This window comes from Erythrolamprus reginae, chromosome Z (genome assembly GCF_031021105.1).
Source record: "Erythrolamprus reginae isolate rEryReg1 chromosome Z, rEryReg1.hap1, whole genome shotgun sequence".
Lineage (NCBI taxonomy): Eukaryota > Metazoa > Chordata > Lepidosauria > Squamata > Dipsadidae > Erythrolamprus > Erythrolamprus reginae.
In genome coordinates, this window is record NC_091963.1 from 66,380,978 (window position 1) to 66,406,448 (window position 25,471).

A 25,471-nucleotide genomic window follows, 5' to 3' on the forward strand; every position below is an offset into this window, starting at 1 on the left:
CAACTCCAAGAAACAGCTCCGACAAACAGCTCCAAAAGTCCCAAAAGTTTCAAAGCAAAGCACGCTGAGCAAACAACACTGATTGGCCGAGATTTCTGTCCATCAGCATTGTCGGGCGAAATGTTTGCAATGACAACGCTGATTGGCTGAAATTTTGCTGTATCACCATTGCCGGGCAAACTTATTGCAATGGCAAAGCTGATTGGCTGAGATTTCGGCCAACCAGCAATGGTAGACGTCAGTTTGGTGATGACGCGTGACGTCATCGGGCGGGAAAAACCGCGCACGTATTTTTAATTTATTATTTTTTGAAAAATCGCGATATAGCATTTCGCGAAGATCGAGATGGTATTATTTGTTGAAAAATCGCAATATAGTGTTTCGCGAAGATCGAGATTGCGAAAATCGAGGGATCACTGTACTGTATTCAGTTCTGGAGACCTCACCTACAAAAAGACATTGATAAAATTGAACGGGTCCAAAGGCAGGCTACAAAAATAGTTGGAGATCTTAAGCATAAAACTTATCAGGAAAGACTTAATAAACTCAATCTGTATAGTCTGGAGGACAGAAGAGAAAGGGAGGACATGATTGAAACATTTAAATATGTTAAAGGGTTAAATAAGGTTCAAGAGAGAAGTGTTTTTAATAGGAAAGTGAACACAGGAACAAGGGGGCGCAATCTGAGGTTAATTGGGGTAAAGATTAGAAGTAATGTGAGAAAATATTATTTTACTGAAAGAGTAATTGATGCTTGGAACAAACTTCCAGCAGACATGGTTGGTAAATCCACAGTAACTGAATTTAAAAATGCCTGGGATAAACATATATCCATCCTAAGATAAAATACAGGAAATAGTATAAGGGCAGACTAGACGGGCCAGGTCGTCAATCCTCTATAATAAACATCTATAATGAGTATGATATGAATGCATGTTTCAGAAATATTACTTTGAAAATCCTGTGTTAAGAAACATTCACATTTTAATAAAATCTTCAAAGCAGAAAACATAATGTACTATTTAAAACTGTTACTTAATAAATTTATATCAAACAATTAAAATCTTTGTGTTATATAGCAAAAATTAAAACATTTAATTTTTCTATTAAGCTGATATATGGGGTTTCAGTCCCATACTGGTAATATCCCATGAGTTCCTATATTATTAGATGTTATTATACCAAGCTGAGTATTTATAATATGTATGTGGAAACGACCTTGTGAGTCAAGAAAATAAAATGCAGCTTAGACAATAATCTGGTAAATAAAATTGGAGTCTGAAACTATGAAAATTAGGGACGGATTTCATGAGAGTAAAAGTGAAGGACAGGAGGAATACTTTCAAGCTTGAAAGATTCTGTTAATGTAATCTTACAACCTTATAATAAATATAGATCTGGTACTTCTGGTTATGTTTCTTGCAGGACCTCACAAAGTTATTATCAATCTTGCAAGAATCAATGTACCTGTTGACCTCACAAGATAAAATAGAAATCATAACCAGATGAGTTACTTCTATTTATTGTAAAGCTACAATGACATAATCTTGCAAGTACCAAAATACAATTCCCTTCCCCTGCCACATCCCATTGCTATGGTGTCTCTTTTGAAAACATGAATAAAAAGAAAGCAAGTAACAAAATAGAAAAAAAAAGAAAGTGTACAAAAGGTAAAATATAAATGAATGGAAAAAAAGGCTTCTGGCTTTCTTCTTCTGGTATGGATACAGATAAAAAATGCATCTAAGTCTTAGTCTACATTACTTCTATAATCCCATAGAATTCTAATTATGCAACTAAGTAAAAAATGAAAATTTTTCCATATCATTCATTTATTTTCATCTGGTAAAATGAGAAGAATAAACAAACAATTCAAAATTTACAAATAAATATTTTTGACAAGTTCAAAAAAATTAGTGACCAATATAGCCACTCTTCTTTTCATAACTGTCATAAATCTTCCATTCATGGAATCTGTGAGTTTCTTGATCTGTTGATGATCAAGTTTTTGTGCAGCAGCAACCATAGCCTCCCAGATATTGTTCAGAGAGATGGGACGTTGGATCCACCTGATATGTTCTTTCTTAAAGAGCGGAGCTAGCCTCCAAGGATGGGAATGACACCAACCATAGCCAATCATGATTGAATCTGAAAAACTATAAATTTGCCCCCCACAGCTGAATCCCCCTCTTTTGAGTGAAGGCCAAAAAAACAGACTCAGTGTGCTGCTGTAGAGAATATACAATTTACTAGACAAAGCAAGAACAGCCAACCAGGAAAAAACTACACCACAGAAGGCAGGGATTTGGAGGCTGGCTCCACTCTATGAGGATGGGATATACCAAAGCCGCTGTCCCTAGGACGGGTACTTATGGATGGCAGGGAAAGTCCGAGCCACTTGCCACCTGTTGAAGCAGCCTCCGACCAAATGATGATTCAGCAGAAGCAAATTGGTCCGCCTTATAATGCTGGATAAATGGAGTGGGAGATGGTCAAGTCACCACCTGGCATATCTCACCAATTGAAGCACGTGCCAACCAGGCTGCAGTAGTGGCTATGCGTAATAATAATAATAATAATAATAATAATAATAATAATAATAATAATAATAATAATAATTATTATTATTATTATTATTATTATTATTATTATTATTTATTAGATTTGTATGCCACCCCTCTCCGCAGACTCGGGTAGAGCGAGAAGTGAGAAGGAGCTGGACAAGGTTGAGACAGTTGTTCATAGGTGAAGGAAATGGCCGCCCAGATCCAGCATCCTACTGTTGCAGAGGATGCCTTACAGCTGACTGCAGTATCCTGGAAAGAAACAAATATAGACTCTAATCTTCAGATTGTGGAAGTGTGCCTAATGTAAGTATCTAAGGTGCGTCAAACATGGAGAGTACTTCACAGAGTCTCCTGGTCATTAGTGGGGTGAGTACAAAAGTCTGGGAGAACAAACTCCTGCGCCCTGTGAAAGAGAGTATTTACCTTGGGATTAAAAGAAGGATCTAACCTTAAAACAACTCTATCATCATAGAATCTGCACAAATCTCTGCATACAGAAAGAGCTGCCAGCTCAAATATGCATCTGGCAGAAGTAATCACCACCAGGTAGACTACTTTTACAATTAGATGGCAAAGAGAAGTATCTTCCAACAACTAAAATGGCGACAGGATGAGAACATGAAGTGCGGTGGCTAAGTCTCAGGAGTGGTACCTATGCACTGCTGGGGGACAGAGGTTGACAGCCCCCTTGAGGAATCTACTGATGTAGATGGTGAGACACCGAAACCCCCCAAGTGGCATGAGAGCACTATGGCAAGGACAGCCACCTGGCGACAGAGGGTGTTTGGTAACAGCCCTTTAGACAAACTCTGTCACAGGAATTGGAGAACCTGGGTGATGGACAAATCAACAGGGGAGCAGCTCTCTTGAAGACACCAGGACTGGAAAATTCACCATGTCACCAAGGAGATTCACTCCATGAAAGATCAATGGGAAGCCAACATGACCTTGATGATGTCATCTGGAACCTGGTGGTACTTTAAAGTGAGCCGCTCAAGTACTAGGCATTCAGCTGCAGCCAGCATGGGTCAGGATGCTACAAGTGACTACTCTGTCAGGATGCTCCAGGGTGGAGAGACTGACAGGGATATGAGATCTGCAAACCAGCCCCTCCTCAGCCAGTAGTGGGCCAGCAGGATCACATCAGCTTTCAAGTCCAGGATTCTCCAGATCACTTTGGGCAGGAGAGGAAGGGGAAGGAATGTGTAAAGTAGACTATGAGGCCACAGTAATGGAGAGCATCCATTCCTTCTGCCCCAGATGTCCAGTATTGAGACAGAAATCTAGGAAGTTGGGCATTCTGCATAGTAGCAAAATGGTCCATGATTGACTGGCTGTACTGGTCCACTAATTGTTGGAAAAAGGAAGGATGGGGACACCACTCCACCTGATCCACATCATGATGGCTCAACCAGTCTACTGTCGTGTTAGCTACCCCGGAGATATGTTCTGCAGAGATGGAAAGCAGATGTTTCTCTGCCCACAGTCCCAAAATCTTAGCTTCAGCCATAAGAGATGGTACCCCCCCCCCCGGTTGTTGTACAGCCATCAGAACTAGGACATGCTGACTGGATAGTGAAGGCTGAAAGCGCTGAAAGGCAAGGAAAAGCACCCAGAGTTCAAGGAAGTTTGTGTTCAAGGCAGTTTCCATGACAGACCAAGTGCCTTGGATTAATTCAGCCATGACGTGAGCACCCCACACTCATGTCATCGGTGACCGTAATCCTGGAGGGCTCTAGGATACAGTTCCCCGTATCTTTTTCTTTTTCATCATAAATTCCCCTTATCAATGGCTGGGGACCTCCACCACCAGAGGGACCTGTGGACAGATGTCAGAATCTGTACTTTGACCAGCAAAGTGCCACACCCTGATCATTGGATATCCTCCTCCACTTGGCGCCAGGAGGAAGACTGGATGAGGATGTTGTCCAAGTAGCATTGGACGTGCATGGGTATGGCCCTGAGGTGGGCACCTAGGGCATCTAGGACTTTCGTGAACACCCTTGGTGCTGATGACAGGCAGAAGGGGAGAGCCCTATACTCATAATGTTCTCCCACACAGGAAAGCAGAGATACTGGTGATGTTCTGCCCAAATCGGAACGTGGAGGTAGGTCTTTGACAGATTGACAGAAGAAAGGAAATTGCCCCTTCATATACTTTCCAAGATTGACTGCAAGGTATGCATTTTAAACTTGTAGCATACAATGAACTTATTCAACCACTTGAGGTCGAGGATTGCTCTCCACCCACCCTAGGACTTTGGTATGATGAATAATATGGAGTAAAACCCCTGCTCCTGCTTGATCTTAGGCACCTTTTTGATGGCACAAATGTCTGGTAGGTGTGAAATGGCATCTGCTATTATGACCCATTTAGCTGAATTGGAGGGTAGGGAACAGTGTACAAAAAACTTCAAGGGATTGGAGTGGAATTTGAAGGCAAGAATGGATGACAAGTTCTCACGTACCCAAATATCTGATGTTAACAGTGCCAAATGACCAGCACCAAATGATTCCCAATGGGAGGCTCCTCGGTGGTTCTAATGGTTCCAGCAGAAGGGTCATCCACCAGCCCCTTGAAAGGGCCACCAGGCCTGGGACTGGGATCCCCAGAAGGGCCTGCAGAAGGCTGTCTTTGACGAGACCCATATTGACCCTGGTACCTCCCCTGTGATGGTTTTTGACTCCTGAAACCCCTTCTAGGGAAAGAAGCAGCCCTGGTTAGTGTTTTGTGGGTGCAAGTGGGGAGGATCTTGCATTTGTTCTTGGTTTCAATGACGATAGGATTAAGGATGGGCCGATTGCCACTTTTGCCAGACATCCATGGGCTACGATCTAAGCCAATGCGTGCGGCGAGCTACAAAAACTGATCCCATAGCCCTTGCAGAAAATCTGCTACTTGCAATGTGGCACCTAACTTGAATTGGGCCACAGCAATTAGCTTCTTAAGGCCTTGATGCGCCCTTGAGTCGCAATGTGTGGAGCCACTTAATTGATATTCTAGAAAAGAAGGAGGCTGTGGTTGCTGTATTTGACTCAATACAATTTCAGTCTTATGGTTCTCTGGCTTAAGCAGCTCCTCTGAGTCCCCTGGCATCTGGGTGTTGGTATACAGCACCAACACAGAAGCATCAATTGGTGGGACAGGAAGATGCTGTGCTAAATGAAAGGCGACATTAAAAAAACAAGTCTAAGGAGGTGGAGAGAGGTTCTGAAGCAGGAGTCTCCCATTGTTTCAGTATAGCATCTGTGAAGAGGCTTAGAGCTGACTCAAAGTCAGTTTGGGAGATAGCCGACTCGAACAATGGGTCCACCTGAGTTGGTCCTTTGCTAGGGTCCATGGATGTGGATGACAGGTTGGCCATTGCAGTGACCGTAAGTAGAAGGACTTGAAGAGGGCCAGTTGGAAGAAGCCCAGTGTGGGAGGGGGTTCAGGACCAGAGTCCTAGTCTGGTGACAGCTCTATATCAATAGCCCCTGTGCCCAGTTCATTGTCATCTATCTGACCCTTCTCCTCCTCTCCTCCAGAGAGTCCAGCCTGGGGTCAAAGTTTGCAGTCTGACCCTGTGATTGGAGGAGGGGGAAGAGAAACTCCCAGCCAGGACCCTAATGCCGGTCTCAATACCTTGCCTGATAGCTTCATTAATTTTTGCTTGGATGTCTGGCGATTCCAGAATTCTGTCTGCTCCAGAAAAGAGACCTTGATCCTGGTTAAGGGATAGGATTGGGAGGCATGACACCTCCCAAACATCAGTTTTCCCCAATCTCAAGCCCACATTGTCCAAAGTTATAGTGTCAGATTGCCTGGAAGATAGGGGTTTGCTGACAGGTGCCACAGATACATGACTGGTGGAAGGCTTAAAACCCTTGGTCTGTGGATCCTTTGCCTTGTGAGAGGCCTTGTACCTGGTGGGGTGGCAGAACTGATGACATTATCCTTGTGTCCACCCATTGGCTGCCTTGGGCCTCTCTTTTGTTGCAAAGGGCTGGGTCCTGAATGGGGGAGCTGTCCCTGTAGCTAGCCTGTATGGTAGAGGGAACTGGGACACCTGTAGTCTCTTCACCCTCCCTTGAAGCCTTTGATTGCTTTTCCTGGGTCTTGCTGTCATTTGAAACTTTTTTACCTGGAATGGTTCCAAAATGGCCACTAGCACTTAGGTGCACTTAAAATGGCCACCACACTACTTGGACGATCAAAGATGAGATGCCCCAACTTCAATTAATCACAATAATTAGGACTCAAAATGGCTGCCGCTCTTCAAGTATCTAGGCAATGGCTACCGATGGCTGATTAGCATTCACAATGGCTGCCAATAAGGTCAACACGTTTTTGGTTGCATCAGAAGAGCTCAGAAAGGTGCAGCGCATGTGGCAGTGATTTCATCAGAAACGACAAAAAAAACCCAGTTTTGAAGCAGCTGAGTTAAGAGTTGGCTTGCGATGTAGCAGTAATGAACCGGGCTGGCTGTAATGGGCCTAGACCCAGCTGGAGGGAAATATAGGAGGCAGTGCAAGTGCTAGACTTCTGCCGCTTGATGACAGAAACAGCTGGATTAATTCTTTTGAGGATCTCTCCCTGTGAGCGCAGCTTGCCAAATAGATAAGCAAAAGCCCCTAGCTCAGAAAGAGCAGATGGGGACTTGTATATACCTCAACAGCCGGAATAGGATTGTAAAACAATTTTGAAAGCTGTCATTGGCTGGAGGACTGGCTCTGATAGGGTTGGTGGCCAATGCCAGCATCAATACTGGTGTGTGTGTGTGTGTGTAACAGTACTGGCGAGGCAAATGTGACTGATTTGACAGGTACTCACAGATGTTATATTTGAAGACAGAGAAAAATTCACATTTAGAACTGGCTAGCCCAGAAGGATGAGAGCAATACACATGTCCTAAGACTAAGGACTGAGCCGAAAGAGATTTGGGGGCCAAATTTATAGTTTTTCAGACTTGGTGTGCTATGGTTGGTGTCATTCCCAGCCTTGGAGGCTAGCTCCACCTACTATGGAGAATTACTGTTTTCCTTCATTGTAAATCTCCCATTTAAGAAAGGCCCACAAGTTCTAAATAGGTTTTAGATGAGGGGAGGAAGGAGGCCATGTCATTATTCTTTCATCTTTAAGGCCTTTACTGGCTAGCCACGCAGTGGAGTATTTTGATGCATGCTATAGAGGACTATCCTCCATAAAAATCATGGTCTTCTTGAAAGATGCAGACTTTTTCCTCCACCACTGCTTGAAGAAAGTGTCTTCTATAAACCTCTACCCTGATGGCATCTGAATGGAAGTGGAGCTCTGTACCTATTACTGATCCAGCTACAGGTCCATTCATCTGGTCTGTCAAGAGTCACTCTCATTTCATCAGTCCATAAAACTTTGAAAAATCTGTCTTCAGATATTTCTGGGCCCAGACTTCCAATTTCAACTTATGTGTCTTGTTCATTGGTGGTCGATTTTCAGCTTTCCTTGCCTTGGCCATGTCTCTGAGCAGTGAGCACCTTTTTTACTCCTGGGCACTGCAGATAGGTTACAGTTCTGGAATATGACAGCACTGGATGATAATGTGTTCCTGGTAATTTCATGTTTGATTTTTCTCAAATCTTGGGCAGTTAATGAGTGTCTTTTCCCCCCAGCATGTTTCTTGAGACCCCATTGACTGTTTGCAGCAAAACATTTGCTGGTTCTGCGATCATGACCCCATATCTTAACAATTTCAAGAGTGTTCCATCTCTCTGAAAGATGTTTTACAATTTTTAACTTTTTAGAGTCAGTTAAATTTCTTTTTAGCCCATTTTTCCTGAGGAAAGAAACTGTTGAATAATTATGCACATTTTGATATAGGGTGTTGATCTCCTTAGATTACACTCTCCCTCATTACAGAAATGTACATCATATGATATGCTTATATCCACTAAGCATTCAAGTTTATACAGCTTGGGGAGAGGGGTGGGGTCAATGGTCATGACAGCATGGACTCCCCCGCCGTCAGGGGGATCTGGTTCCTAAAGAACCAGGCCGGGTCCTCCCTGAAGGGGAGGTGGTGCAGGGGACACTACTGGGGGTCTGGTTTGGGGTCGGCATACCCCACCAGACGAACTGGCCCAGTCTTGCACCGGCAGCAATGCGAAGTCGGCTAGGCTGCCATGCCTAAGCCGACACTAGCCGCGGAGACAACGCAACACTGGGATTGAAGAAGAGTGGTAACACCTGGGAAGAGAACGATTTAAGCACTGGCGTGGTGAAGAAAAAATTAAGCGGTGTGCTGGTGAGTGATTTCTGCTGAAAAGGAATTTTTCCTGATTTTTTTTTCCAATATAATTTTTTTTCAACTATATTTGCCAGAAATTGGAGAGGAAGTGGCTATTCAGCAGCGGGGAGAATAGCGAAATACTTCAGGCCACAGCAAATTGCCCAAGATTGGATTTTTTAAAAACAAGAAGATTTAAAGACTTTGAATTTGGATCACTAAAGTACTGTTTTTTCCCTTTTAAGAAGCTGTTTTTAGTGTGTAAATAAAAGAATCAAATACAGAATTAAAAAATAATAGAATAATGGAACAGATGAAAGCTTGCCATCTACTGGCTGGAGGAGTCATTACAGGGAGAATTTTGTTTCATGTGTTCAATAGATGCTGGCCTTGGTAGTGGACTTCATCTGTTTTGGCTATGAGGATGGAATGTGCTTGTTATGTGTTTACTTTTGAGAAGAAAGGAAGTCATCAACGTTTGTTTGGAATAAGAACTTTTGTGAGAAGAGACATGTGAACTGTCTGGTGGAGATATGATTATAGATCTGGCAAAAGAACATAAGAACAAATTAAATATGCGAAAAGTCTGAGAACGATTGTATAATGGATGTTATCACAAAGAAAGAGTCTTTGGAATATGGAATATGGAAACGAGAAAATACGGATGATAGCAGTACTTCTAAAGAAGAAGCTTGAGACTATGATAAAGTTATAAATTAAAAGAATTAACTTTTGTAAAATGATGAATTGGATCTATGGGAATTAAATGATGAATTTTCAATTTAATTGGAATTTATTACAGGGAAATTATACTGGGAAAGAGAATGAATACAGATTTAGGGATAGGAATGGGAAATATGGAGGGAGAATTAATGAGTAAAAAGAAAGAGTATTAATTGAGTTGTGTATGTAACAATGCTTAATTAAGATATGTTATGATTTTAAAAAATTATTCTTGGGGGTAAGTAATGGAAAAGTGGAATAGCAGAATAATGAAAATAGAAAATAGTTATTACTATTTTGGATGATTAATATTCTTATTATTCTTAATATTAGTAGGAGAAAAGTGAAAAAAAATTGAGAAGGAATTTCATAGGTAAGAAGGCTTAACTATAAGATAAGCAAAGATTATGAGAATTATGCATGTGGATGAATTATGATATAATGGAATAATAGAATTAGGAAAATAGAAAATAATGATGATTATATTGGATGATTTTTATTTTTTTAAGAAAAGTTATTAATAATAGTGTGAAATATTAATTATAGAAGTTATAGAATTTAATCAAGATATGTGGACTACAATTTATATTTTATAACTTTTTATAAATTTATAGAAAGTTATAAACTATACTGATAGAAATAGAGAGGGTATGATGCCTCTACTGGGGTTACAGTGATTTACATTATATTAGGGTACAAGGTTTTTATTGGGCTTATCATCCCATAAAATGGAGTAGGCTTTATTGATGATTCCACTGGGTTTACAGTGGTTTTTATAGAATAGGGCATGATGATTCCACTGGGTTTACAGTGATTCTTTTAGAATAGGGCACAATGATTCCACTGGGTTTGTAGTGATATAATTAGAGTAGGGCATAATGATTCCACTGGGCTTACAGTGATAAGTGAGTCTACGGAGAGGGGCGGCATACAAATCTAATAAATAAATAAATTGGGTATGATGAATTAATTGAGTTCATAGTGAAATAATTATATTAGGACATGATGTTTCTGGTGATATGAAATAGAGTAGGATTTGAGGATTTTATTGGGTTTTTTTAAATGAATCATAAAATTGCAAAAGGTATGATGATCATATTGGGTTTTATAAGGGATATAGGAAAGAAAAGAGAAAGAGTTTTCTTTCTTTTCTTTCCTCTTTTTGTTTTTTTCTTTCTTTCTTTCTCCTCCTTTTTTATTTATTTTTATTTTTTATCTACTTACTAAAAGGAATTATTATTAATTGGGCTAACTGAAACATATGTGACAAACCTTTTGGATCCTCCGACCTTGAATTAATATACTTTTGATCCCTGTAACAGTTAGATAAAATTTAGAATTTAGTTGATATGATTGGGAACTTTTGTTTCTTTTTTTTCTTTGTTAAAGGGCAACTCTCATGAAAGTAATAGTAAGAAATATATATGAAATTGATATTAAGGATATATGGAGAAGATTGAAGCACTATAGCCTAAATGGTTAGTTGTGATTAGAAAAGAAGTAGGCTAAAAACTGTATTAGTTAATAGCTTTTTAAATACATATAAGAAATTTGAGTAATTATTTTTGTCCAGATGTCAAATGTAAAGGAGGCAGCATTGGATGGATTATGAATACCATTTTTTTTTAAAAAAATCATTGCAATGTATTTTAAGATTGATGGTATGTTATTTTGCATATGTAATTAGAATGAAAAAATAAAAAAATAATTGCCAAAAAAAAAGTTTTTACAGCTTGGAGGTGGAAAATATGCATACAAAGGATTGTATGGTCAAAATACTCATGTGCACACAGTGTGTGTAAGCTTCTGTTCTATTTAGTCTATATTGCTTTCATCTCTCTTAATGATTAACTATTGAAAAAAAAGAAATTAAAAACTATTAAACACTTACCAAACATAATCATCTTTTTGAGATATCAAAAACTAATATATTACTCTGTTAGACATTTAAAAACAACAACTATCCAAACCAGATCACCATTCAATGTCACAAGAAATAAAAATTAGTTATTTAATCATAATCAGGTGAAACAAATTTATATATTTTCCTTCCTCCTCCTAATCTTATTTAAATTCCATAAATTAAATTCTAACTTGTCTTCTTCCAGCAACCTTTCTTGTTCTTTCAAAGTTCTTATCATTTTTCAAGTCCAGTTGTAGTTTTTATGAAATTTCACCAATAAATCTCTTATACTTCCAATTTGAAAGAGGAATGTATAATGGCTGTTTCAATTTTTAAATGATTATTCAGTTGCATAAATTCAGTGAATCCATCTGTTGTTTCCAGAGTGATTTCTTTGTCATCGATAGTAAATTCTAGTTACAATAAAAAGTTTAAATGTTGAAGCACTTCATTGGCCAATAAATCAAATATTTCCTTTAAAGTAGTTGTTTCCTCCCTAAATAAAGAGGGGGAAAAGTTCCCCAACCAGTAACTGGGGGGACATTTGCAAGACAACCAAAATGGACCCTGCCCATTGTGGTCAGATGTCATGATGGTTATTATGTGAAGTATGCATATGATTGCCTGACTTTGTCACCTCTAAAACTTTTGCCAGCAACTCTGCCATTATTTCCACCAAGTTTTCTCCCTTTTTTCCTCAATATTCTCAAACTGCAAGTAATAATTATCCTTATCCCTCTCAAGTGATATTATTGTTATTTCATGACTTTTGCCTACCAGTGCAAGTGTGTTATCAACCTCTTCTACTTTTTTCTGTGTTCGTTCAGTTTTCTCTTGTACTTTCTGAATGTTCATTTTTAATCATTATTTGTTGAAGATTCTTTATTTTATCATCTACTTTTCCTATTCTTTCCTTAATGTCTTTATGCATGGCTTGAATAATAGCTTTATCTCTGACTGCATCATATTAATTTTCTCTTCCTGCAACAAGGTGTCCAATGACTTATGACCTGCTGGACTAGATCCTGATGCTGAGGATGGTGCAGATCTAGTTTTCTTCATTATGAGATGCTTTAATAAATTTAAACCAATTATTGAAAATAATAATTACAATACCCAAGCTGCCTCAGCATTGACCTCTAACTTCACTATTTCCTTCCAATTTCCCCTTTTACAAAGCTATCAGGAGTAAGAGTATTTGATGCTACAGTATCCCTTTTGCCTCCTTTGTTCTTTTCATTTTCAATCTCGAAACATCACTGTTTTTTGTTTTGTTTTTTTAATTGTAATACCAGAGGAGCATAAGTATAATCTACAAAAAATAAGAAATGAGACTGTTAATTGTAATCCAAGAGGAAAGCAAAAATATTAATTAAAATCCAAGAGTTATTAGACAGTTAACCCCTTAATTCTTCAAAAAGTATTCTCCTCTTCTTAAATTTGTAATCCACTTAGGTCCACCAAGCCCTAGAATTCAGCTGTCTTATATCTGCAGAGGGTGAGTTCACAGAACAGAAAATTTTGAAAAAGGAAAATATTTTGCTGTGCTCAGCTTCTATTGGCTTTATCTGTTTTGCTTCTGCTTAGGTTCCAAGAGCTGCACTATGTTAAAATGTCTCAGTGTTTCATTTTCTGTCTCAGCTATCTAACACAAACAACAGAGAAATAAAACAAGCTAAACAAATATATTTTGAAACGGCAAATAAAAGAAGCAGATGGCTGGCCTAAAAAATTTAAAAAGAGAAAAACAATAAAATAATATATCAACTATTAGACAACATTCAGAGTGGGGGGAAAAACAGGAAATAGTATATGACTATTATAAATAGTCTATATAGATAGGATATAGCAGAAACTAGGAAAATTATGAAGTACCTAAATGAAGTAAATTTGCCAAAATTAGAAGACCAAGATGGGCAGATGATGAATGAAATGATTACTATATAAGAACTCCAACATACCCTCAAAAAACAGAAAAACAATCAATCCCAGGGTCCTAGTGGTTTCCCCAGTGAATTCTACAAAAAACGTAATAATACATTTGAAACCATTTTATTAGAACTATATAATGATATCTTTAAAAAGGCCAAAACACCTGACATGGGGAGAGAGTCCTATATCACCACAATTGTGAAAGAAGGTGCTGAAAAAGACTGGATTCAAAATTATAGGCCAATTTCATTGCTGAATGCGGATTACAAATTTTTCATGATTGCATTGACAGAAAGAACAAAAAAAGTACTAAACAAAATTATTAATTTGGACCAAAATTGATTTTTACTGCCAAGACAAATTAAATATAGCATTTGAACCATTTTGGATATTTTTGAATTCTATGAAGTGCATCCAGAAAGGCAGGTTGCTTTGTCTTTTCTGGATGTGCAAAAAGCGTTCGACAATGTAAATTGGCAATACCTACTAGATTTGAGTAAAAAATTAAAGTTTGATGGTAAATTTGAGAACACTATTGAGAATATCTATACTTCCCAATCAGCTAGAGTGATGCTAAACAGGGACATGACTAATCCATTCCCAATCACAAAAGCGGTTCGTCAAGGATGTTCCATGCCGCCTCTTCTTTTTATACTGTCCTTGGAAATACTTCTACATAAAATACAGAACAACAAGGAAATAAAAGGAACTAAAATGTTGTATATTGTAAGCCGCCCTGAGTCCTCGGAGAGGGGAGGCATAAAAGTTCAATCAATCAATCAATCAATCAATCAATATTAAGGATGAAGAATACAAACTGCAGGCCTAAATAGATTATTCTTCTTGGAAGATCCAACAAGCTCAGAATTAGAATTAATGAAAGAAATAGAAGAATTTGGAGAATTTGCAGTGCTAAAAAATCAATAAACAAAAAACCAAATTGCTGTCAAAAATCATGCTACAAAAACAGGAAGAGGAATTAGGAAAAGTTCTAAATTTGCAAACAACTAAAAAGATCAAATATTCAGGCCTAATTATTACAAACAGGAGTTCCTCCAGTAAAAAAGATAATTATGACAAACTATTACAACAAAGGTAGATTTTGAAAAATGAAAGAAAATACAGCTTTCTTTACTTGGTAGAATTGCAGTAATAAAAATGAACATTCTCCCCAAAGGTCTATATCTTTTTCCAAACAGCCCCTATTGGCTTAGACCTATTTTTTTTTAAGGAATTGAACGAAAAACATTACAAAATGTATTTGGCATGAAAGAAAACCTAGAATTAAATTACCATATCTACAAGATAGTAAAGACAGAGGCGGCCTGGGACTTCCAGAGATGAAATTTTATTATAATGCTGCCTCCTTAAGTTGGATAAAGGACTGGATAAGCCTATCTAATAAAAGAATGTCGATCCTAGAGGAGCTTGGCTTACAAATCGGTTGGCATACCCATCTGTGGAAAGATGATTTAAAAAGACAAACCACATTTAATAATCATTTAATTAGGAAATCCTTCCTAAAAACCTGACACAAAATCAAAAGGAAAAATCATATTGAAATACTAAGGTGGCTATCAACTATGGAAGCAAGCTTTTACCCCAATTTAACAGATCCTACTAAAACTTTGAAATATAGAGGCATTCTACACCCCAATGGAGATTTAAAAAGTAGGGAAGACCAAAATTATAAGATTGATTGGTGGACATATACACAAATTAAATCTAGATATAACAAAAATAGAGAAGGTACAGGCATGCAGACATTAGACAAAATCCTAACAGGGTCAGATGATAATATAATTGCAAAGATATACAAATGTTTACTAGAAACTGTTCTGCTGGACTCTCGGGTAGGAGCCTCCCAAAAATTCAAGGGTGCAAATTTCAGACACACACACATTTGAAAATTCAAAACAATGTTCTTTATCACAAAATTCAAAATAAACTAAGCACTCTTTTTGTATTGCAAAGAGCACTCATCCCAAAACAACCGGGTAGTCTGTACAATTTCTCTTAAGCAGTCATTAAGTACTTAGCTAGCAGCTGTGAAGAAATTTCACACCCCTTCTTCTTCAAACGAAGTGAGACTCACACACACGTTGCTCTGCTTTGGTTTCAAAGACATGAAAAATCAACAAAGTCCAGAAAACAGTAACACACGATTCCTGAAGAACTGCGACCAGATACTCTTCCACAACAGCCAAACCCACACGCTGCTATTTATAGCAGCAGCCCTAATTACTAGAGCCCCACCCAAAAACAGGTGGCCTCTCTTATCTCCTGTAATATGTCCTTACTTGGTCTCTTCTACGCATAATTCTGCGCTTGCGTGGGTCCAAGATGTCTTCATCCAAATCAATGGAAGATAATGGAGATTGACTGCCTGGGCTGTGTGCCAAGCCCCCCTCTTCCAAGTCACTCCCATCTTCTTCTTTGTCCGAGGAAACTAAACTCTGAACTGATTCTGTCGGCAATGACACAGGCCTATGACATATTGAAGTTTCCCCTGCATCCACCTCCACATTACCTGGGGCAGGAGCTGGGCCAGAACTAACCACAACAGAAACTGACAAGATAGAAGAGATTGTCAAAGGTCCCATGATCACATGGGCGAAAAACATCGGACATAGCATTCACTTAGCCGATTGGGAAAAATCATGGAACACTAATTGTAAAATTACAAAATCTTCTGTATACAAAGAAAACTATTATAAGATACTTTACAGATAGTACTTAGCTCCCTCTAGATTGGCTAAAATATACCCAAATTTAAATGCAAAGTGTTGGAAATGCAACAAAGAGACTGGCACTTTCTTTCATCTGTGGAGGTCGTGCCCCAAATCGAAAGGATTTTGGAACACAATACATAGATGGCTATCAGAAATTACAAAGAAGGAGATTAAATTTACCCCTGAAGGCATGCTCTTACTGTATATGAAAGAAAAATATATTCTAAAAAATCTCAATATCAAATGATGCATATAACAACCACTGCTAGAATATTCTGTGCTCAACTATGGAAAAATCAAAGGATCCCATCAGAAAACAATATAATAGTTAAAATTTACAAATACGTAGAAATTGATAAAATGACTATGGAAATTAAGGGAATGAACGATAAAGAATTTGAGAAGACATCCATGAACAATTGGTACAGATGGATTGAGGATAGAAACAAGGTAGTATGATTCAATGTGTTAGCACATACAAAAACAGATAAATATACAAACATGAAACAGATAATGCTTAAGGGAATACAAAAACTGATGGATAGAGAAAACCATTCATATACTCACCTTTTTACCTACCGATCATGCTTATTTATCGATACCTCTGTACTTTACCTATCTTATTTTCTTGAATAAAATACATTGTATATAGATATGTAAATAAGAAATACTATGAATAAGATACAAATGTGAATATTGAATTTTTGTTACATTTTGTTACATATATTCTGAAATATATTATCATGTAATAAATACCCTTACCCATTTTGAATCTATGTACCCCCCTTCCCCTCCCCCCCATTTACCCTTCGTAAATTAATAAACTTTTTTTTTTAAAGAAATACTATGAAATGGGCTATGATCTGTAAAAGACTATTATGATGTATATTTATTTTTAATCTTTAAAAATTAATAAATAAACCTTTAAAAATAGTTAGAAATCTCTCACCCAGATCATTCACACTTCTTTTCAGTCTTTCACATTTTCTTCATCGGTCGGCTGTCACAGCTTCGGTCAGGCATGCAATGGGCATCTTTTTCTTCCTGAGAGCCTTCTCCAAATCGATCAGGGAGTTTGCAGACTTCCTGTGATCAATGGAGCATGCTCTCTTACTTCATCACTCTTCCGAGGTCATTAAGGTTAATCAAAACCTCCTTACAGTTTGAATTTTTGCATGATCCCACGAAGACCCATGGGGATGTTGCTGTGAAGTCAGCCCTACCCTCCTATGCCTTGCAAGACAACAATAATGGACCTGTCCATTGTAGTCAGATGTCATGATGGTTATTATGTGAAATATCCATATGATCGACTCACTTTCAACCCCCCACTGTTCTCTGAGGACAACCTTTCTGCACATCTCTCAGGGCCTTCCTCTCCACCTAAGACATCCCATGCTCTGTTTCCCAACCCTTGGGGTGTACAGTTCATTGTAGCTGTTCAGAAAATGTCTGCTTAGTTATCACATCATATGGCCCAGGAATATAAAGGCCTGCTCTGCTTTCCTCCAGAATTTGTGTAAAAGAAACAGATAAGGCCTCTTCATTCCTGGGGCACATGTCATGATCCTGGAAGCAGGTACAATTTCAGAGTGAGCACACTTCAATGCAGCTGCCCAGAAAATGAGGACCATCATGTAGCCCAGGAATGGAGCAGCCTGCCTTTCTTTTCTAACCCAAACTCTGGAGTTCTTTGAAAGGTAAGTGAGGGGTAGAATCACAAAGAAAACACATTATATCAATCTTTTTAAAAAATGTATTTATTTGGATTTGGTAGGTTGCTCTAAAAGTCCAGAATAATTTTTGGAAGTATCAGTAATTGATATTCTTATTCAAATATTGCTTTCTTTCTTTCACCTTCCTCTTTCATCTTCTAAGGACAACTTTAGTAACATTCCATCAGTAGTTATAGAGCCTGCCTCAAACAATGAAGATGGAGATGATCATGAAATACAAGTTACTGAATCTCAAAATTCTATGGAAGAAGTACCCACTGTTGAATCTTCAGATGATATAAGTGAGCCAACAAATATAATAGAACTACAGTCTGCATCTTCTAAGAAGCAACCTTCAGCAACAGATGTCATGCCTCCCGGCTTTCTCTATAAGGTATATTTCAGGATTTATTAGTCGTATAACCAATATCTTTCAAACTTGGCAATTTTAAGATGAATGGATTTCAATTCTTAGAACTCTCCAACCAGAATGAGCTGAGGAATTGTAGGAGTTCAAGGCCACCCACCTTGAACTTTGCAAAATTGATAAACACTTGCATAGCCTCAAAATGTAGCCACAAAATGTTGATTTAAATCTTGTTTTTCAAGTTTTCTAACACATGAAGATTTAGCATAGCATAGCATAAAGTAGCATAGAGTAGCATAGCATAGAATAGAATTCTTTATTGGCCAAGTGTAATTGGACACACAAGGAATTTGTCTTTGGTGCATATGTTCCATGGTCATTTATAGATAATGTTGCTAAAAAACTTTAAAAGGACCTATATGCAGTGATGGGCTCCTAAGGGTATGATCGGGTATGCAGAACTGATAGAAAAAAAATTGGTCAGGTACTCAACCGGTAGAAAAATTTTGAATTTCTTTTTTTCTCTTCTGGGCTCTGGCTATGTTTTTCCTATCGCAGTAAATGAGGTTGAATGTGTATAATTTTAGAAGAGCTGTGCATGCATGCATGTCTGTACATACACATGCAGTTTATATAGTAGATAATGTATATTTTTGTGTGCCTGTGTGTAATGTATATGTACACATATGGCATATATACATAGAATTAAATAATACATTTTGGATGTTTAGTAATTGTAAATAGATAGGGAAATTGTATCTCTTTGAGGCAAGGAGAGGCCAGGCGCCCTAACCCAAACCCTTGACATGAATGACATCAAGTTGGCCAACTTTAAGCCAGTCACATGACCTTTAAGCCACCCACACACACATGATAATCAAACCACTCCCACCTGGTCACATGGCTGGCAAACCATACCCACAAAATAAGCCAAACCCATATTGTGGTGTTAAAGGTTTTTGCAGCCCTTTACTGCCTATATGGAGACATATCAACAGCTATTCTATGTTGCTAAGAATGTGTTCAATCTATGGAACATTCTTTGTTTCAATAGCAAAAGAAGGAAACAAATATTTTACTTAGCCACAGACTTAGAACTTCAATATATTATGCCTTGTACCATTAGATGAAGTAAAATATATATAAATATATAATTAGTGAATAAACACTTATTTCTGTTCTTAGGTTGAAGCTCTGCATGATTTTGAGGCAGCCAACAGTGATGAACTGACATTGCAACGAGGCGATATTGTATTGGTAGTCTCAGCAGCAGCAGAAGCAGATCAGGTAACAGCAGAGGGACTTTCCTTATATTAAATTTTTAAATAAATTTGCTTTTTACTGAAAACTGAAATGCTTGCCATAATATTTTTATTAATAAGAGAAAATACTTTTAGAAGGGCTTTGTAGTGAAAAAAACAAAGTACAGTAGAACCTCTGGTCACAAATCCTTTTGATCACCACCAAATCGGGCTCGGATAAAAAAATTCATATCCCCCCTCCCCGGCCAATCTCCTCTTCTGCACCATTTTTTTTTGTAAGCATCATGTTTCCAAAATTAGGTTTGAGTCATAACCAAATCAGTTTGCGACCAAAGTTACGGAACAAATTGTGGTCATGACCAGAGGTTCTACTGTATGCTAAAATCACTACAGGCTGTATTGTAAAAGCTGATTATTTTCACTCATAACATAGATGGAGGAGCATTGCTAACCTTTGCTCTTTTAAAAAAAGATATAGACATGCATACACAGTACATATAAGCAGTTCTTATAAAGTTCTACTAAAATTTTCTTTTCCTTTCAGGAAGCAGGTTGGTTAACAGGCATTAAGGAAAGCAATTGGCTTCAGTACAAAGATGCATCCACATACAAGGGACTGTTCCCTAAAAATTTCACATCCCATATTGAGTAATCTCCAGCTCGAGGCAACACCCTCATAGGAAGCTCAATTTGAACACCTCCAATATTCAGGAGTCCATAGTTGACCCATCACTTCAAACAAAATTCAGCTGAAGCACATCAAATGAGCATGATTGCAAGAAATTAAAAGCTAGCACATTCTGAAATAGTATGTGGAAAAAAGTACTTATTTGTTCACATATATATGGCAACAGGTTTGTTTGTACTTTGTGAAAGCTATGGTGATCCTGTAACTTGATCTTTCCCCATACAAATGAGTAGACTCTTCAATACCAACCTTAACTTTTCTGCACTAACTGTACTGAATTGAATTGCTGCACTGCAGAAGACTTCATTATTAATCCTATAGTACTGAAATCAAAGTATTCTATTTTCAATGTGTTGGGGAGGGGGGGGGGAAGGAATCTACTGCAAAAAAATTCCACGTTATTTTCTTCCATATATATGTACATACAAAGAGATACCTACATGTTATACGCATACATAGCACATAAAAATCCTAGGAAACTAATCTGCAGCAAAAGTTATTGGTGACATAAATACCAAACCTTTGACATCAAATCAGGAAAAACTGGAGAACCTGTGTAATTGTTAAGCTTAGGAAATTAATACTATTAGTTATTACAGAAGGAGAGTAATATGCATTATCACCTTTGAAGTTGGCTATCAACTGATTTTATGTGTTAGCAAATATCTTATCTACTTATAGTCATTTTTTCATGTAGAACTGTTCAAACATTTGCTCTTATTATCAAGTATCAGTAGAGAATTCTGTTACAAAAAGAAATTAGTTGCATCAATACCAAAATATGGTAAATATTTTGGTAAATAGTAAAATATGCATTTGTAATGAGAAATTATCATTTCAAGCATTATAAAAAAGTTCATTTTCAAAGCAGTGGAAACACAAGTGAAGGCATGGCTCGTTTACCACTACATTATCTATCTACTATAGATAAGGATGAAATTATTCTGATAAGCAAACTATAATGATAGATTTTGTATTTTTAAAACAGCTGGATGAATATATACATTTCTGAATTAAGTGAAGATGAATTAAAATGATTTCAATATATTTTCACAGTATGCATTTATCCAACATATATTCAACAATCCCTCAAAGTATGTATTGTGTATCAAAAAGACACATGTAACTATTGTTTTTCAGTGTTTTGTCATTTTAAATAAATCTATGATCAACTCCATAAGCTCAATTTTATATATGTTCTTGTATTATATATTAGCACAGCATCTTAAATTCTGCTATCACACATCCTGTTGGCCTTAAACTAAATAATTGCTCTTCACCATACATGGTTCATTGTACAAAAGTGCTAAATCCATGGTTCACTAAGCAAGAGTGAAATGTTAGCCCAGATGAACATATTGTGATCAATAGCTTGCAACACTGTCACTTCTACAGTTTATGAAGTGAAATTAATTTTTACCTAAGGTCTATTTCATTAAATTAATAAACTGGACTTGTAGACGCTGAAAACATAACTACTGTATGGGTATCTACTTGAAAGGCCAACAGAGAGGAAATCAATACTAGCTACAGTGTCTTAGTATAAATAGCTTAGAAACTCATTGAATTTGCTACTCAGTGATGTGAAAACTTCGTCCCAGTACTTGTTTGGTATTCAGTGCACAAGCCAGACTTGTCAGTTTCAACTGCCTTGTGATTCATTACATTATTCTTTATGGGAAAAATTATTTAGTACTCATCATTTTTGGTACTCATGCCTCCCTGAACTAATTGAGGTTGGGTAATGAGATATCACTATAATTGAGAATTGGATTACATTTAACATACAAAGCTTTATTTTATGTCTGGACTGAAAACATTGAAAAGTTTCTACTGAGGATAATGCAAGCAGTTTATTTGATCTTGAAGTGCAAGTACATTTCTGTAAATGTCAATTCAAGGTATAGTATATGACTTTTCCTGTCCATTTTAACAATTAAAAATATAACCCTTAGGGTAATTTTCACCCAAAGTTTGTAATAATACAAGCCATGTGAAGAAGTGCTGAAGAATTTCCTATTCCAAGCAGAAACGACCCATCCAATATATTCAGCCAGTTGATGATGATGATGATGATTAATAATAATAATAATAATAATAATAATAATAATAATAATTTATTAGATTTGTATGCCGCCCCTCTCCGCAGACTTGGGGCGGCTCACAACAATAATAAAACAGTGTACAATGAACAAATCTAATATTTAAAAGAAAATATCTAAAACCCCATTATTTTAAAAACATACAACACAAGCATACCATACATAAAACTATATAAGCCTGGGGGAGATGCTTATTCCTTTGTCATTCTTTGATGTTCCATTGTCGTCATTTACTTTATTGTTCTATTATTTCTGTTTACACACCTTTCATTTTTCTTCCTATTTATTACTATAAGCTATGTAGAGTAGCCCCCCAGCAAGGTATGTGATAAATAAATTTAACAAATTAGCAAATAAATTTAGAGTTCCACCATTCCTTCCAACTTTAAAACTGCAAACTGCAATTAGCAGCTCTGCAATAAGCAGCTCCTCAAACTGCAATTAACTCTTACCTTACCCTGTAACAGAAGAAACTCTCAATCATCTCTTGCCATTCACATTCAATCGCCCCCTTCCCCAACCAAAGTGATACAAAACAATAAAGCTACAAGTGGCAAAGCAATAAACCCAGTGACCGAATATGCCTGGCAAATAACATCAGCAACTTATACTTTAAATGCAACGATTCAATTATTATACAAGAAGAATCCAAAAAATGCCACTCCTGCAACAAATTAGCTCACCATACCTGCCTTAACATAAATAAGCAAATTGCCTCCTTTCTTCAAGATAATTCCTCTTTCTGTTATTTCTGCTCATCTTGTACTCCCAAACCTGACTCACTCTACAACTTATCTGACAAGGTCCTCTCCCTAAAAGCAATAACAAAAACTCAACAATCATACATAGAGAACATAGAACCACGGCTTGCTTCCATTGAAAAAATTATCCGCCATCTACATCCACAAACCTTTGCCCCTGATGACATCCTAGAGGTTACTAGAAACGGCCCTGCACTTAAGTACAGCGATGGATCAAAGGCCCCTTGTTTCTGTAGGATAGTCTGCAAAAATGAAACTGCCAAACAACTGTTCATCAAAACCATGAACTCCATCGCCAGAAATAATGACAACTACAACAAACTCAGATCCAGACCAGATCTAACTCTACTTCAACGCATCCGCTCTCGTGAACCATGGGCCGAACTCAAGAGACGTCTTGAGCTTGGTGAAACCAACCTATACATAGACTACCGCAATGAATGCATCAAAACCAAGACCCAAAAATCCCATCCCTCCTCAACCATCCCACACTTCCCAACCCACCACCCCTCATCAACTAATTGTCATCCCTAGTACTTCCAACCAAGAATAGGAAAGCGTGCCCCTTACTTCCTCAGTTCAATCCAAACTCAATCCATTCCAATTTAAATTCAACTCAACTCAGCCCAACTTCAACCCAGAACCCAAACTCAATCTCAAATGTAAACTAATCAATGCAAGAAGTATAATTAATAAGTTGTCTGAATTCCTCCTCCTTCTAGACACCAACTTATTCGATTTGATCTTTGTCTGTGAAACATGGCTAAATACATCCTATCCTGACTCCATCATCACGTCAAGTAACTACCTTGTCCTTCGGTCTGACCCTGAATCCCGCAGAGGAGGCGGTGTAGCTATATTCTATAAAAAATCACTCAATCTAAAAAACAATACCACACTTCGGTTCCTACTATGCTACAGAGCTCCTGACTCCGACATCACTCATGCAACCAAATTAACCTCACTGCTAACATGGGCAACCTCCTGCCCTTACCCCATTATCTTCCTTGGTGACCTCAACCTACCTCACATTAACTGGACCTTAAATGAATGCAGCACGGAACCAATCCAGACTACCTTATACAATGCCATCACCAGCCTAGGACTTGACCAATTAGTACTAAACAATACTAGACTTAACAGCTGTCTTGACCTCATATTCTCTAATAGCAAAAGCGCAATCTATGATCTGCATGTAAAAGAACCTTTTTCCAACAGTGATCATAGTATGATTAACTTCAAACTCAAACTACACCAGGATAACTTTCACCTATATAATTTGTCACCTAAGTACAATTTTAGGAAAGCCAACTACGAATTCATAGATGCCAATCTCTCAATTCTCAACTGGCAAACTATATTTTCTAACTGCAACACTATTGATGATTTCTACAACACATTCTTACTACAAGTTAAAAGACTTATCAGACTACATGAACTTCAACCTGAAGAAAAACAAAAAATAACTTACCTGTCTCAATAAGGAAACTAAAAACCAAAAAAAGATCTCTCTGGCGTAAAAATAAAAAAGGCCAAGTAACCAACTTCAAAAGACACTACAAAAGCATTTGCCAAGAAATAAAAGGAGAATGTCTCAGCTACCACAGCAAACAAGAGGAAAATCTCCTTCGCACCAAATCTAACCGAGCCTTCTACAACTTTGTCAACAAAAAACTCAAAAACTCTAGACCTATTCCACCTCTCGTTGGACTCAACAACAAAGAATACCATGATGATCCATCCAAAGCTAACCTCTTCAACTCTTTCTTTGGCTCTGTCTTCGTTAACAGTAATGGTTCATCCCCATATTCACAAATCGCACCTCAAACTCTCTCAAAGAACTAATCCAAGAAGACTTCACTATAGACTGTGTTGAAAAAGCAATCCGAGACCTTAAACCTTCTCTATCAGTCGGACCAGATGGTCTTTGTGCATACTTCCTAAAAAAACTTTCTTCAGCTTTAGCCAAACCACTAAGCATCATCTTTCAAAATTCCTTCAGGACCAGCACAGTCCCCAAGCTATGGTCAAAAGCAGTAGTCATCCCCATCTTCAAAAAAGGAGACCCTTCTCTCATTGACAACTACAGACCAATTTCACTATGCTGCATCTCATGTAAAGTCATGTAATCAGTTATAAATCAATCAATCACCCTTTACTTAGAATCTAATAACCTATTCTCTAACAATTTGGATTCAGAAAGAAATTATCCTGCAACCTTCAACTACTTCACTGCAAAAACATATGGACTACCCACCTAGATCAAGGAAAATCCATTGATGCAATTTATATTGACTTTTGCAAAGCCTTTGATTCAGTGGTCCATGACAAACTACTCCTAAAACTCAAATCCTATGGCATCTCAGGATTCCTCCACAGCTGGATTACTGCATTCCTGTCAAACAGGCAACAAGTTGTCAAAATTGGAAGCGCCATTTCCACCCCTGTCCCGGTTAAAAGTGGCGTTCCCCAAG

General features: G+C 37.6%; 1 protein-coding gene across 7 annotated transcripts in view; it reads left to right on the forward strand.

Annotated features, from left to right (window-relative positions):
- AMPH (amphiphysin) overlaps positions 1-21,311 on the forward strand; it is a 449,568-nt gene extending 428,257 nt beyond the window's left edge. For all 7 annotated transcript variants that reach the window (XM_070726278.1, XM_070726279.1, XM_070726284.1 and 4 more), the window contains 3 exons: positions 17,981-18,211; positions 19,370-19,471; positions 19,991-21,311. In XM_070726278.1, coding sequence (XP_070582379.1) covers positions 17,981-18,211; positions 19,370-19,471; positions 19,991-20,098 — 441 coding nt within the window. In that variant the 3' untranslated portion in view covers positions 20,099-21,311. The remainder of the gene's footprint in view (positions 1-17,980; positions 18,212-19,369; positions 19,472-19,990) is intronic.
- The last annotated feature ends 4,160 nt before the right edge of the window (positions 21,312-25,471 follow it).